We start from the raw sequence: 15,814 nt of genomic DNA, 5'->3' as shown, positions 1-15,814 counted from the left end.
TGACGCTCTTCCGATCAGAAACGCAATGTGTTTAATAAAGACGCTAGTATGGCATCAATTTTATTTGCTATACATCAACATACAATTTTAAAATTGCACTCCGTATTTTATCTCTTTTCTAAAGCAGTTTGCGCAAATTTGCCAAAACGAATTACGCTGGGAAACAAACAAAACAGCATATAATATATTGCCATTTTTTAAATGTATTTATATTTTCTTATTTCATTCCTCATGCACATTCCTCTGTTAGATTAAAAACAGAATTTCATAAATGCAATGTCTATGAAATTCTATTTCTAAAAAAGTAATTATTTATAGTTAATAGTTACTCTCCTCAAAAAGTAATTGAATTAGTACTAGATTTACTCTTTCATAAATGTAATTAGTTACCAGGGAAAGTAACTTTTGCAATACTTCTATGAAATACCTTCAACCATGTAAAATAATTTGGATTTAGCTTTGTAGTGGCGTATACCGTTAAGTTCATGACATTATGGCTGAGGCCCGAGTTTGTGACTTGCAATTCTCTACCAGAACGCCAGGAGTCGGTGTTTTACGGAGCATGAGCAACCACATCTCTCATGACTAGCTATTTAGCTTCCTGTGTGTGTGTTTCCGTGTGGAAAAAGACACCCCTGTCTTAGAGTATGAGTGTAAGAACAATAAAAACACAATGTTGACCATTTAACATTTTATTGTTGGAGATTGTTATGATCATGCTAATCATGCACAACTCTACAGTGGAAGCTTTAAGTTCACTTTACAGTGAGATTGTTTTGAAATAGTTCAACACATCTGCAAAGCAAATATTTAGACCTGAAAATAAATGTCTGAAGTGGACACAATAACATGCACAAGAACAGTTGGACAAATGAGGTTCAAGTATTACAGGTCACAGGCCAATGACCTGAGGACAAGCGGCATAGAAAATGGATGGAAGGATGGATGGATGGATATCAATGACCTCACTGCATGCAGAACGCAAACAACAAATTACAAATATACAGCATCTTATGTATTCCTCCATAAGGCTACATTTTAAAAGAGAAAGCTAAGAATGTTTTTTTTTTGGGGAGTTGTGCATAACATTTAAATACCTGTGCATAGCCTGTTGCACAGTGACTAACTGCAGCATTGGAGTCTTATTTCCTCAACTAGATATCAATTGAATGAAGTTTATGACTGTTTATGCTAAAGTTAATAATAAAGACGATGATGGTAATGCATTGGAATGCTCTACAGATGAGTAGCAAGCTTGAAGTTGCTAATTGAAAATCAACTTCACTAAAGGCAACAGTCCCAAAGTTGAACATTTGTTTTGAATAAGCTAATATCGCTGCTTCTCTCCAGTTTGCCATAGCATAATCTTCATTATCTCACATGTAATTTGGACGCATAAGTAGAGTCTTGAGACTGCCTATAGTCATACCATTCTGTACATTTCTTCAATATTCAAAAGCCTGACAGATACACTTTTACCTTTGGAATGATTAACAGATAGTATGTCACATTTTTGCAAATATTTAATATTTTTACATGGGACAACAAAGCAGAAACAACACTTGTTTACAATTTAATTCAACTCTAACAACGATGACATCATGGAGCTGGTAGATGTTAGACACCTTGCACTCCTTCTGTTTGAGGATGCTCAATAGGGTTTAAATCCATCACCTTTACCCTCAGCTTCTTTGGCAAAGCAGTAGTCATCATAAAGGGGTGCTTGGGGTCCTTATCATGTTGGAATACTGCTACTACTACTTTACATTGTATGAAAGTGTTGTTTCTTTGTGTTGTCCCATGAAAAGATATAATCAAATATTTGCAGAAATGTGAACTGTTGATTCATGGAATCATGAAGCAACCGAGGCAAAATGGAGTGCGCTACTTTGCAGCAACCGACAGACGCACTGTTGATTTAGTTGTAACTAGTTTGCTGTCTAAATAAAACCATGATAGCTATGGGAAGTAGAGCTCGATACACACAATCCTCCACTACGACTGCATTATTCTGCTCAATATGACACTGGCTTGGAAACAGGAGTGCAGAACATTCTGATACATTCTTTTAAATATCCACCCCTGCTCTCACCCACAATAGAATACTGTAAAGCTGCAAGGGTTTATAGTGTTAGTAGCTGTCAGTTTGTGGCTCTCGTCCCATAAATGTAGTGATACAGTTTATAAATGTTATACGTATCTAGTGTCTGTGTGTGAGAAACTTACGATCACACTAATGGATGCTAACTTGATTTGAGGATGGCGGCGACGTTCCAATGAGCTTAGAGTCCGTCATGGGGCTGACAACCCCCTCGATCAGGTTTTTGTTACAGTCACCTACGTTGTCTTGAGAGGTGACTTTGGAGCAAGTGATGCTGCCTGTCAGGTCCATCAGGTCCTGGAGAGCCCGGGTGTTACTTATGCCGCAGTGTTGGATTTCATTAACTGGTGAGAATTCTGTGATGGAAATCAATTCCTCCTTGGAAGTTGGGCTGGAATATAACCATAAAATTAGAATCATTATCTTGACATCAAGGTTTCTTATTGTGAAGGCCAGTGTGGCTTACCTGACGTCCATGGGCTGCATCTCGTCACAAGACCGCTTGACTTCCAGCGACTCCAGATGTATGACAGGTGGTGATCTGGGCTTTGGAGCTACTTCAGTTTTCTTCTCAGAGGACGCCACATGCGGTGTGTTTACCTCTGTAGTCACATGACCTCTCTTTGGGACACTTCCTGCATCCCTGACCACTCCATTCACATCCTTACCCTTGACATCTGTTTCATTTGTTGGTGCTTTTTTGAATGGATGTATGGCTTTTATGATGTTCATTTTTGGCTGCTTATTCACCTGCACCTCCCTCTGTTTGAGCATGCCCCCCATGTCCAGCTTCTTGTCAGGAACATTGAGTGCTGGCATCACTTGTTGAGTGCTGTTGTGAACATGCTGGTCCATCTGCGCTGAAGCATCTTTCTTCCCATTCCTCTCACCCTGGCTTTTGCCCTGGTCTTTATACTCTTTAAAGTATTTCTGAGCTTCACTTAGAACAGCTTTTCCTTCCCCTGCGGAGAATAACGAACATCAAAGCGGGCTTCTCGTTATTTGAACCGTCCAGTGTTCTTCTACTGAGTGTAATCCTGCAACTGGTGATGACAGATGATGTGGACCGTATACATAAAATAGTGGCCTCCATTCTAAAAGACACACGCCACCACTCAGATAAACCCATAAACTATCCCTGGTGCCTCAAAGTCGTTAATTTACTACCACCAAGACATGGGAACTGTTTGGTACGCTACACCAGGGGTCCCCAATCTTTTTGACCCTTGCTCGTGTTCAAGCAAATCTCCGGCGGTAACGGGGCCGTGGGGGGGTTTTGGGGGTCCAACATTATAGTGATCTAGTATGTTTTATTGATTATGTATTGCGTAGTAAATATTACGTTGCTGTTTGATGTGTGTGGTAAAAGGCAGTGTGCTAGCATGAATTAACTTGAGGTTGTGCACCAAATATGCACTTTAACACTCAATAATATCATCCAAACTTACCTTTATGCATTCCCACATAGTATCAGCATTTGAGCCCAAATATGAGGTGAAAGAAAAACGGTAAAAATACAGTATAGTAGTCTGTCTGTGCAGTGTGGGAAAAAGCTAGCGCACGCACAATGGTGCGTTCAAGGACCGTCGAACAAAGTGGAACAACATACACATGGAAAAACTATGGGAATTGATATGCATTTACATAAAATTTGATGTAGTTATTTACAAATATATTTTTTAACTGTTTTTTTTTTTTTTTTTTTCACCATTGCACCTGAAAGTTTCCCGCAGCCCGGTTCGGCCCCATACACGTACTGGTGGTCGGGGACCCCTGCATTACACCACAATTTGGTAAGCATTTCAGTCACAAGTGTAACTGATGACAGATCAGCATAGCAGATAGCAGCTTCAGTATCACAAATGGTATTAGAGCAGAGCAGCAATCATAGCAGCTATTATAAAATTAATTGATCCAAAAAATATATATATAAATCAGCATGGTCTTACAGTTGTGCAGCGAATGCAAAAAACTGCTCTGGCGGCCACATTTCCAGAAATCCAACGGTGCCAAACTTCTCGCTTCACTATTATTCTTATTTTGTATATTATGTAAATGCAAGGATCTGCCGTACCTTACAAGTTTTATTTCACCAAATGGCCAATGTAGTAACAAATTAAAACACAAGCAATATATTTACCAGTGGTTTGCAAACACTAAACACTATCAGATGCACTGACCTCCATTTACAACTTAAATTCTACTATTTGTTCAATGAATGCAATGGGGCTGTTTTTTTAATCAGATTTCAGTTTCTCCTCAGAGTGACGTCATCATTACACTCCATGCTGTACATCTGTAGAGGAACTAAAAAAATCCCCTCAGGGGCACATTCATTTATAGACAGCTCCCATGATGCTGGCCTTCATTAAACAGTATATTCCAGTATATAGTCCATGAGCTAACATAACATAACAGTCACTCACTCTTGGCCAAAGCATACATTTGACAAATTAAAGAAATGCACATAAAAACGTAAAACTAATGCACATGACGGCACTTAGTACAGTGCAGACTTTCGCCAAGGCCAAATAATCCTAATGTGGATTAGCACTACCTTCATAGATAGTCAGGAAAATGGAGGAAAATGTTTAAGAACTGTTTAAGATGCAGGATTTACAGCAAAATGTAATGGGCTACTACTTGGCCCATGCACCACCTTTGCACAGGTTTCATCAAGTAGCTAATGCGTAGTTTTAGCATTGGTAAACATATTCCTCCTTTAAAATGAGCCAGCTGACAGCAATATAGGTTTGTGCCATGCATGCAGCTGCAAGGCGTTCTGCAGAGAGGCAACATAAGCACAGGCAGCAGGCAAACTTTTCAGAGTATTTGCATGGCGACTTCATAAAATACTAACCTGGTGGTGACTTGGTCTCCACCTGTTCGTCCTTGTGATTCAATGCAGAAAAACGACGATAAAAAAATCAGCGTTTGCGGCAAATAGGACACAAAACCCAAAGTATCATCAATGGTAGAATTTAATAAATACATTACCAACAGAAAATTTAATAAATTAAAGTTGGAAAGAAAAGAAAGAAAAATGTCATAGTGACACCAGCAGGTATTTGAAGGCAGCAGGGCGACTGTATGAGAGGATGTCTCTTACAGTACCTTTACGTCAGCTTCCCCTTTCCTCGTTCTCTTCATGATCTCCTCGATTCTCTGCAAAAACACGCCAAGCTGTAAACATGCATTTCAAAAAATATATATATAAGTTTGAGGCCACCTTTTTCCTTAGCTGCCTCTCCTCCTCTTCCTGTTGCACCTGATGTTCTCTGTCTTGACGCTGGCGCTCAGCTTCTTCTTGTGCTTGAACTTTGGCCTTTTCTCTCTTAAAAGATAGCAGAATATTTTAGGAAAGAGCCATTCCATTCCTTTCTTCTTAGGTAGCACCTCCAACAACACATCCGCATCCAGTAGCCTACTTCCATGAAATGTACATATTTTTAGTACATATTTTCTATTATTATAAATTGCTCCTAATATAGACTTTTTTTCTGTGAATAATGCGAGTTAAAGCAAGCCCAAACTCTACAGAGTGCCAGTACAGATAACAAAAATATATTTTTTAATATAAAATATCGATTCTCAACCTCCAAAGTAGTCTCATGTTCTTTTATGGGCAACAAGAGGGCTTTTCTTCTTACACGAAGAACTTGAGAGCATTTGCTTCAACTACCATCAGGTTGTCTTTCATTGGGGGTCTAGACTTTTATACATGCTGCCAAATTATCTTTTCTTCCTGTCACTCACACATACCAGTGTCCAGGGTTTCAAGGTTTGGCCGTGTACCAAACAACAGAGGAGTTATGATGCTAGTTTTAATAATGATGATCAAAGGCGTCTTCAAACAAGTATCGAGCAGCTAAGAAATGACTCATATGAAGAATCAAACATGATTTCAGTAATACTGAAAACATGGAAACATGTCTTTTTGGGTCTTCAAAAATATTTTGTCCTATATTCATGGTCAATATGGTCTCTAGGAGCAGCTTACTATCCATCCATCCATTTTCTATACTGCTTCTCCTCCTTAGGGTCGCGGGTATGCTGGGGCCTATCCCAGCTGACTTAGTGCAACAGGCGGGGTACACCGCGGTGGACTGGTTGCCAGCCAATCGCAGGGCACATATAGACAAACAACCATTCACACTCACATTCATACCTATGGACAATTTAGAGTAGTCAATTAACCTAACATGCATGTTTTTGGATGTGGGAGGAAACCGGGGTGCAGCAGCTTACTACTTCTGAGGAAATTAATGAACAAATACACGTACCACCAATCTGAGATAGACTCTGAAATGGCACAGTTGCAAAAAAATACTGTCCACTGAGGCCCATTTTGTGCACTGATATCTTACCTCCATCAATTCCTTCTCATGCACATCCTGCTGTTGTTTGTCCCCTTCTTGTTTTGTCTTATCAGCATCTGCACCATTCTTCCCCCTGTCCTTGGGCTCCTGCTGCTGATGCCGTTGCTCTTGTGTTAGTTGCCTCCTCAGCTGTTCTTCTTTCAGTCTGACGGCAGCACCATTGACAAAGTCAATCTTTGCTGCCTTTAATGAACCATTCATTCCATGGCCTCACCTTTCTTCATCCGCTTGCTCTCGTTTTTTGTCCTCCAGTTCTTTCTGCGCCCGTGCCTGGCGTCTACGCTCCGCTAACAGCCTGCTAGCCTCCTCTGCGTTGGTTATGCTCGCGGCGGCCTTCCCTGTAACCGTGCATGGCGAGGATTCTGTTAAAACACACAAATGTACATGCTAAGAAACCAAACGCTGTGTTAGGTTAACAAGATCATATACAGCAAGTCCACCTCTTTTCTTCTCTCCGTCGTGAGTGATAGTCTCTGTATTCTTCTGTGAAAAGTCCCCTTTTTTCTCTGGTGTGTCACCTCTGAGGCTTTCAGAAGATCTGGCTTTACAGATGTCCACTGCATTGGGGATGTGGAGGTTGTTTTTGCCTGCAGAGTGTTTGTTGTGTTTGTCTGTCTTTTTATCTTCACTTTTCTTGTCATTGGTGGGCCGATGTCTGGTGGGAGAGTGGTGGTACTCGTGGATGTAGCTGGGAGAATGCGTGCGCGTCTTAGAAGCCAGCCTGCATGTACATATTTGTTAAAATTGCAGGAAAATATATCTAGTCTTGTATAAATAAACACCGTTCAACCAAATGATCTCACTTGGAAGTAGTTGTAGAGGTCAGCTGTTTGATGACATGAGCAGGAGATTCAGATCTTCTCACTATGAGTCCACAGCGCGGAGAGCCAGTCCTTTTCTCCCTGTGCAGACGCTCCTTCTGTGAGCAGTCGAGAATCGGCGTTTAACTATGTTTATTATAACAGCAGTTACATTTGGAATGTCAGCATCTGCCCTCGCCTGACCTTGGGTGTGTTGGGAGTGGACCGGGAGCCTTCCAGGACTCCTGCTGCTCGATGGGAATCAGCGGGGCTCCGTGAGTTGCACAAAGGAGACCTGCGAGGGCTGCAGGGCGCTGCATGATGACAGACAGCACGTTTAACAAGCCAAATGGCGGCAAATGGATATCAGTATGACACGCAGGCTTGTCTGTTAAGTGTGTGAAGCCTCACTGGCATTTACATTTTGTGGTAAAAATCAGTGCAGCATCTATGCTCAAGTGCAGTCAGTATGCTTTGTGCATCAATTGATTTTGCAGAATTAAGCCTGACTATGCAGGTTAGGATAACTGAGGCATCCTACCATCAAACATAGTGGGAGTAAGTGAAATGCCCTATTATTTTAGCAATGATTGCCAAATGCAATGCATTGCAAGAACATGAATGCAATGCAAACACTGTATATGACACACTCCCATGGAAACCCACGTATCATCAGAGCACACAAGACAACAGCGCACACAGTTTTCTTACCACACCACATGGCCTCTCATTCCATCTGTCACCATCTGTGAAGTGTAATCTCTCAATAGTGGCAGCGTGACGATTTCGGTGTGTGCGTATTTATGTTCTAGGTCATTTGCAATTAATCTCAAAATTGCTAAAACTGTCATCTCATGCAAAACAAAGCTGCGAGACTGGCACTGAACGGCCCACTATGGACAAGCATTGACAGAATGCTTACTGTGTTAGCAGAATGCTAACTATGAGAGGTTTGCAAGTGAAAAATAGATTATTAAAGAATCGTCTTGGGTTTTTGTTTTTCATAATATTTGTACCCATATGAGGCCAAAAATTGTACATTCTAAAATCATGTTATCAGACATCAAACAAATGGTGACATAGTTGCTCCTGCAGGTAGATGTTCTGCACAGAAGACAGTGGTGCATAGGGCTGCTATTCAGTGGCCGAGGTTGCCTTGTTCCTTAAGAGAATTAAACAATATAAGATGTTTTAAAAAATAATGTCAGGAAGATACTACACAAGAGTCAGTTTTTCTTGAGCTGTTTTTAGGTATGATGTTGCTACATGATTTACTGTTTTATAGGTATTGTTGTTGCTTTGTGTGATGGACGCCAAAATTGCTGGTAACACGATTGAGTGTCAAGATAATTGTGTCTTTTCTACAGTTAAGCATGGTGGTGGTAGCTTCATGATCTGGGGCTGCATGAGTGCTGCCAGCACTGAGGAGCTGCAATTGAGTGATGGAAATATGAATTCTAACAGGTACTGTGACTTTGTGAAGCAGAGCATGATCCCCTACTTTGGGAAAGTGGGCAGTTTGTTTCCAACATAACGAGTCCAAGTGTTTTGGTGAGGAATTCAGACTGCTTTCCAAGCTGTACACTGGCTAGTCTAAGTCATATCCAAGTTTAATTTCTATGCTATCGTCCATTAAATATGATAAAATAGTGAAATGTCACCCTTGCGACCGTAATACACTCAATAGCGTATATCATTGTTTCTGTATCTTTGCAAAGATGGCTTTTTTTAAATACAAGTTTTCTACTTTATGTCATTTAATTGTACCTAATGCTGTAAATTGTGGTTGTATTCACATCCAGTCAGAGAGCAAAGATCGAAAGTTACTTGTGCAAGTCTTTCATCAAGAAAAAATACTATGATCAACAAATAAAGGTGGATAAAACTGTAAACCAAAACCTACACGGTGCATACAGTGATACATCTGCAATTAAAAACACACAGCAACATGCATGCATCACAGTGGTTTGCCTCTCCTCAGAGGAACATTCAAATCCCACCCAAATGCAAACAAATGCAAACATAATTTGGGTGGTAATTTGGGGAGACTCATTTAGGAGTAGAGGGTGGTGGGGGGAGAGGGGAGCTAAACATTACCAGATTCGCTGACAGCAGGAAGAGGGGAGGCAAGGCCATGGGAAAGGGCGGAGGCAGCAGAGAAAGAGAGCGGTGCATTCTCACTGTCACCTAAAGTCAGCGGGTGGAGCAGAGCACAGCATTATGAACATTTAATCTCATTTGTCCTCATCCAGCTGTCGAGACCTGGATGTGAGTTTAGATACCTGCTTGGATGCTGTGCAGACCAACACTTTTCATGCAACCTACTTTGATTTGCCAATCTTTGTAAAGGTGTTTTTGTGTGAAACTCTGTAGTAGTTTGTGCTACACAGATGCCAGTGCAGATATGTCACTCCATCCCGTCTCTGAGGGAATCAAGGAACACTCATTTCTCCTCATGCATCTTTTGACAAGCCAAACTGTCCGCAATGATCAGGCCAAGAGAAAAGAGCACACGAAAAAATACCAGGCACAATATTAGGTACACCTATGCAATCTAATGAGATCCCATACAAGATCTGAATGATATGAAAAACACTACTCATTTGACAAGGCTTTTTATTGTCGTAGTGTCCAGTACAGTAGAACAGAATCTTATACTGAGGGCTGATTCTGATAAGGTGGTACCTCGGCTTTTGTTGTCAATTCGTTCCAAAAGGTCAGACAAAAAACAAAATTAAAAAAAACAAAAAAACAAGGAATGGAATGCAAAATAATTATAAATGACAAATGGATGAAACTTATTATTGATGCGGACTTGCGGTACATCCTGGTGAGACCAAATTCAAAAGTGTTTCTCATCTTCTTTATAAAGTTCTTTGGCTATATAGAGGGTTATTTAGCAGTCACACTCAATAAAAAAATGCAGGGCAATGAGTCAGCATGGGCATGTTTGGGCTTTGTTGATTTGGCGAAACAATGCAGTGCGGGGCAAACGAACTCTTTAGCCACGTGTAATATTGTATGAAAATTGTGGCAAAATTTTACAAAAATCGAGTCATATGAAAACTGGGGAGTACGAAAACCGAAGTTTGACTGAGCTGTAAGAGTGTACAGTGTAGTTCTAAGTCTGCCAAGCGCAAAAAGTGTGTGGAAAGATGTGTTTCGGTCTCTGTTGATTGGCTACTCAGTTAGCAAGCTTGAATACCTCCATGAAACTTTTTATAGGCTGGGCCAAGAAACCATTACAATTTACCTCATGTCCTGCAGATGTCTTAATTTCATGACCGCCACCTTCAGGAGTAGAGTGGGAAATCTCATTTTCACATGAGATAGTGTACCTTATGTTGTGACTGGGGACTGCATACACACTGTAATGCATATTCTTCGACCGTCGCCTGCTGTACTTTCAAAGCACTAATGTCTTTTGCTTCATCATGTAACCTGTTTTCATCTTACCTGCTCCAATGGGGCAGCCTCTGCTCCAGCGTTTGTGTCTGTGCTCCAGGTGTAGGCTGCGCTCCAGAGAGCGTCTCATCAGGGCCTCCAGCCGCTCCTGAACGCATTATAGTGGAGCTTTTTTGTCACCCTATCACTATGTTTCTTCTGAACTATTACCATCATACAATCGGCTTATTGGGTCATTTTGGACATAAAGAGAGACACTTCAATACAATTCATACAGGTGACATTAGCAACATGTATCCATAGAGAGCAGAGCATGATTAGTACAACTGATTTGGATTCAGCTGACCCTCTCCTCCTCCAGCTGCTGCCTTCGCTTCTCTTCCACGGCTGCCCTCCGGAGCTCCTCTTTGTGCTTCTGCTCCTCCAGACGTTTCCAGCGCTCCTCCACTGTGCGCTCGTACTGCAACTGAGCTCGCCGCTCCTTCTCCCTGATCAGCTGCTCCCGTGCCGCTAAAAGAGACAAGAATCAATGTGTTACTGGTAAAAAAAAAAAAAAAAAAAGTGTATGGCTTCCTAAAACCAGGTTACTCGTGGCATTTTGCTTCTCAGCTGCTCTTGTATAGTTCTGGATATAAACCACAAAAAATAACATATCGAAGTGCATTTGAACATACACTCAATGCATGAGCATTAAATACTGTATTGACCCAATTATAAGACACCCTGAATATAAGACAACTCCTCTTTTTCATGACCCATTTTTGGAAAAAGAAAATATAAGACTAAATCAAAGACTGAAAAAGACAAAAATAATGGTGAAATAGTAGACCTTGTTTCTTAGCGGCTCAACAGTCGTTTGATGACTAACTCATTGATACCGTATTGACCCTGAATATTCTGCGGACATCCTTTTGGAAAAATATTATTTAAGACAAAAAGCCTGTTTTCACATTTCACATAAGTGAGATTATAGATTACAATAAAAAAAATGATATTGCATTTCTTAGCTGCTCAACAGTTGACTCTTGCTTCATTGATCACCAATATGTTGAAATTGGCGTCATAGCTCCACGCCAGGGGCCTCATTTATACAAAGAAGTTGCATCAGCAAATGTGTGTGTCCATCTTTCACCGCAAACGTTCGTATTTATAGAAAAGGTCTATGAGAAAAAGGGTGAGTATTCCTATGCCTTTCTTCACCAGTGCGTGGAGCTCTGGTGTGTGAATACAGACAAATGTCATACGCGGAGGCAAGACTCGCTTCACCCTGGGGGGTGGGGGCGTGCGTGAGCCGGAAGGTGCTTGTCACTACCGTCCTTCCATAGAGAGGAAAAGCCAGCAGGTTTTTTTGACAGTTGTAGAGCAGCAAGTCAACTGCAAAATGTTTTTATGCTTTGTGAATTTGACTGTCAAGATTGAGGATTATACACCCAAGATCACCAGGAGGTGCTCAGACTGTTACAGCAAAGTATCAGAAGGAGGGTGTGTGTAGTTCATACACAGTATGACACCGGGGAGGAGATCTTGTGATCTGCGTACTAGTGCGTGGTGTATGGTTTTTATAGATTTGAATACTTTCTTGCATACATAGAGTCTGAGGTTTGTGAATACGCAATGTTTTGAGGTAGAATCCACGCACAGTTTTATAAATGAGGTTCCAGGTCACTAGTGTGCGCAAATGACAGGACAAAAACTTTAGACTTGGTTGGAGAGAAGTCATTTGGCACTGCCTGGTGGTTTGCATGTACTGTATAAATCTTCCTGAATATCAGACAACTTTTCAAACTTATTCTTAGGGAAAAATTGCATCTTATATTTGGGTTAACAGGGTATATGTAGTTTGTCTTAATACTGAGAGATAAGCATTTACACACTATATAGTTTCCTTTGAGCTGATATGCATATCGGAACCTGTTTTTCGAAATACAAAAACAGTTGTCACTCGCCACTTTGCGTTTCAAATTTCATGGCTTCACTCTATCACGTTTTGTCAAAATATATCTATTAATAAATCAGTGATGTTTCATGGTTGACTACTGCCTATTATTAGTAAAAAAAAATCTGTATATTGAAGCAAATTTTACACATTGCCCAACAGAACTCAAAACACATATACAATTTTTAGATTCTGAGTTGGAAGATCACAGCACTTTCTACCAACTAGTTTGATTTCTCCGTCTATGGTATGCTGTGATCAATTTAACATCTATAAAGTCCTCAATTCATCTCTTTCATTGTCTTTTCGGGTCAGCGACAGCATCTCATAGCGTTCACATGCAACTTCTGAGGGAATCGACTGTCATCATGAGGAAAGCTCTCGAGCTGCAGGACTCTCTGTGAGTAGGAGACCCGCTTTTGTACTCGACTGTATAAGAAGAGGTCGCACTCTCAGCTCTGACACAGCTCATCATGTCAGCAAGCCAGTGAACTTACAGTGAATGCTCCACTGGCAAAGCCAAGCAATTAGGCAGTCGGGAGGAAATGTCCGAATGAAAAATCTAAAGCCATTTCAATCAAATACATAAAAGTGTGACTTTTGTGCCCAAAAACAGCTCAGTTACCTACCAAGGCTTCTCTCCCTTTCCTCTCGTCTCTCTTTGGCTAAACGCATCCTGTCATCGGTCTTCAAGAAACCTTCAATGACTAAAGGACGACAAGAGAAAAATCAATGCAGGCTAATTAAAACAGAATGAAAACTGTGGTTGAAACTACAGGGTGACACTTACTGGGTTTGCCCACATGGTTGCTACTGACATTAGCCACCAAGTGTGAAGGTGATGAATATCCATTTAGGAGAGGCTTCTTCTCCATGTTAGCTGGAGCAGTCACCACCAAGATGGAAGGAGAGAGCGAACATTTAGGGTTTTGTTTCTCAGGAGATGCAGTGTGGATTCGGATTACTCACTTGTTTTTCCAGCTCCGGCTGGCAAGCTGTGACCATTTGTTACACTTCTCTTATCAGGAAGTAGCGGGACAGTTGGCGGTGCCATCTTTTCAACTGTAGTGCAGAAAAGAACGTCAAGCTCGCCGTGAAGCAGCCTTAGTGGTCATGTTGGTCGTAATTACATGAACTGGACACTTCATTAGGGACACCTCTACAATCTAATGCAGTGATTCCCAACAGCACATTAGTGTGCCGTGAGAGATCACTGATTGGCGCTGTTAGTAATTGAACAATGTTTATTGTGGTGGTTGTAGTTTGTAGTGGTGCACAACTGCAATTTGTAATATTTTGCCGCAATCATGTCATTAAAAAAAAAGACTACAAATATTACAAATTTGTCACAAGATGCACCCCTACTGTGTTACACGTGCTATTATTTTTTCAGACAAATACACCAAATGGTGGCACTGTTATTAAACCCAGTTTGACCTCGAAGTTGGATTAGCACTCATTGTAACTTTAGGGTGTTTAGCTGAATCACCAGCAAATTTCGTACACATGTTTAGGGGACTGACAAGCACATGTCTGTAAATTATGTTACACAGAGTGTTACAAACTATAAATAGCATACGTCCCCCCCACCGAGATCTATCCACCAATATAACATTTGTGGCCGTTTTTTTGCACAGTACGTCTTGAATTAATCACAGCAGAATAAGATATAATATAATAGCAGTGAGTGTGTGCCTTGCAAGCAGACTCATGATAAGTATGAAGAATAATAGGATGGCATAATAAGGATAGGACCTGCCCGTGCAATATTGATCCCCAAATATTTGGATAAATGTGTAAAATAGACAATATAGGACAGGATATACTGTAGATGTAACATGATTTTGAATCAATATGTGCATTCTTGGCTAAACTGTCAACACAAAGTCGCTCATTTGTTCAAGTGCCTGACTTTCAATGTTTGAGTTTGCATTGTGTAGGGCTCCAACTAACGATTTCTTTCTTGACCTGAAGCTTGTTGTTTCAATTAATCGAGTATTCGATATGGGCCTGAGAAGGACTTGTTTTGCCTAAAACACAAAAATAATAAGTCTGCTTTCATGTAACACTAAGGAAATTTTAAAATATTCACATTTGAGAGGCTGAGATGAGAGGATATTTCGATTTTTAAATTAAAAAAAGATTAATCGAAAAACAAAATAGATGTTGATGAATTGGATAATCAATTAATCATCTCTTCATGTGTTAATTGTTGCAGTTCCAGTATTACTGACCAGACTACACCTTTTTTATAATATTTGAGTCACATATAAGTCAGATATGTTGTTTCTGAATACCAAAAGGAGACAAACTCTTAACATAATGCAGTCGTTAAACCCAAATAAAAGAGCTCGACATGACATGGAGCTGGTATTGACATCGTTAGCAAATATGATTACCGGTACTGACCTGCGGATGTTTCTCTTCTTTCAGGGTGTGGAGGGCCTAGCTATGACTTTACCTATTATCGTCATCATTAGAGTAGGAGGATGCTCGTAAAAATACAATAATATAACACAGTGCCATATCATTGCACTCAGCACCCTTTAAAGCCCTTCGACGACTAAATGACGTCACCACAATAACAACGTTGAAAGCATACGCTTAGCTTTTAAATAACCAGATAGCATAATCCCTATTTAAGAACAATTAAAACACTGAGGAAACACGAGGATGTCCCTTTAAATGAATACAAGGATATGTTTACAAGGAAGTAAAGCACGGCCATGCTGCATCATCATCATCAACAACATCAAGCATTGTTTGTATCGAGCACGCAGTTTTAAAAACAGTGACGTCATTCGGCAGCCTGCAATAAATCCTGAAATGGCCTGAAAATGAAGAGTAAACATGCTATTATCATTTACCTGCCACAGTGCCGGATGTTGCGCCTATTTTATCCATAGTTGCAAGAGAAAGGGCCACCAATCACAAGGCTACAAGCTGCAGTGACTCCGCTATGCAGCGCAGGTGTCCGTTTTCATTGACGAGGGAAGGATGAAACAACCTCAGCATGCAGCTAAATAGTCCAAATGAAGGTCATTGTGAGAGCTTTAAAATGAGGAGCTGAGTGTGGATGCAGGAGAGAGATGCTGAGATGACATCATTAGCAAGCATGCACTCACTGCATGACGCAGCTGGCAATGGGGAGTGTCTCTTCGGAAACATTCTAATTTATATACTGTACATGTTT

The 15,814-nt window shown here is 40.7% G+C and overlaps 1 protein-coding gene across 4 annotated transcripts; it reads right to left on the bottom strand.

Moving 5' to 3' along the window:
* Positions 1-628: 628 nt before the first annotated feature.
* Positions 629-15,759, bottom strand: map7d2a (MAP7 domain containing 2a). 4 transcript variants are annotated; one of them, XM_054755480.1, is made up of 17 exons: positions 15,489-15,759; positions 13,591-13,683; positions 13,412-13,501; positions 13,251-13,328; positions 11,032-11,195; positions 10,737-10,833; positions 9,378-9,467; positions 7,485-7,594; positions 7,284-7,399; positions 6,921-7,201; positions 6,695-6,818; positions 6,469-6,625; positions 5,331-5,435; positions 5,216-5,266; positions 4,962-4,992; positions 2,568-3,063; positions 629-2,492 (listed from the first exon to the last, which is right to left on the bottom strand). In XM_054755480.1, the coding sequence occupies exons 1-17, from the start codon at positions 15,523-15,525 to the stop codon at positions 2,234-2,236; spliced, it is 2,379 nt and encodes a 792-aa protein (XP_054611455.1). In that variant the 5' UTR covers positions 15,526-15,759; the 3' UTR covers positions 629-2,233. The 4 variants fall into 4 exon arrangements, with proteins under 4 accessions (XP_054611455.1, XP_054611454.1, XP_054611457.1 ...); XM_054755479.1 differs by having other exon boundaries at positions 662-2,492; positions 6,695-6,842; positions 15,489-15,756; XM_054755482.1 differs by lacking the exon at positions 15,489-15,759 and adding an exon at positions 15,031-15,383 and having other exon boundaries at positions 662-2,492; positions 6,695-6,842.
* Between the last annotated feature and the right edge of the window lie 55 nt (positions 15,760-15,814).

Source organism: Dunckerocampus dactyliophorus, chromosome 16 (genome assembly GCF_027744805.1).
Source record: "Dunckerocampus dactyliophorus isolate RoL2022-P2 chromosome 16, RoL_Ddac_1.1, whole genome shotgun sequence".
Taxonomy (NCBI): domain Eukaryota; kingdom Metazoa; phylum Chordata; class Actinopteri; order Syngnathiformes; family Syngnathidae; genus Dunckerocampus; species Dunckerocampus dactyliophorus.
Note: the sequence above shows the minus strand (reverse complement) of the source record. Positions and strands in the feature narration are given on the sequence as shown.

What these genes read in the sequence shown, in the direction of transcription:
- map7d2a (XM_054755479.1), bottom strand. Translation starts at nt 15,525, where the DNA reads ATGGATAAAATAGGCGCAACATCCGGCACTGTGGCAG. An exon ending in ACCTCTACAACTACTTCCAA is followed by an intron (nt 7,202 to 7,283) that starts GTGAGATCATTT and finishes ATGTACATGCAG; the next exon opens with GCTGGCTTCTAAGACGCGCA. An exon ending in ATGAGAAGGAATTGATGGAG is followed by an intron (nt 5,436 to 6,468) that starts GTAAGATATCAG and finishes CTATCTTTTAAG; the next exon opens with AGAGAAAAGGCCAAAGTTCA.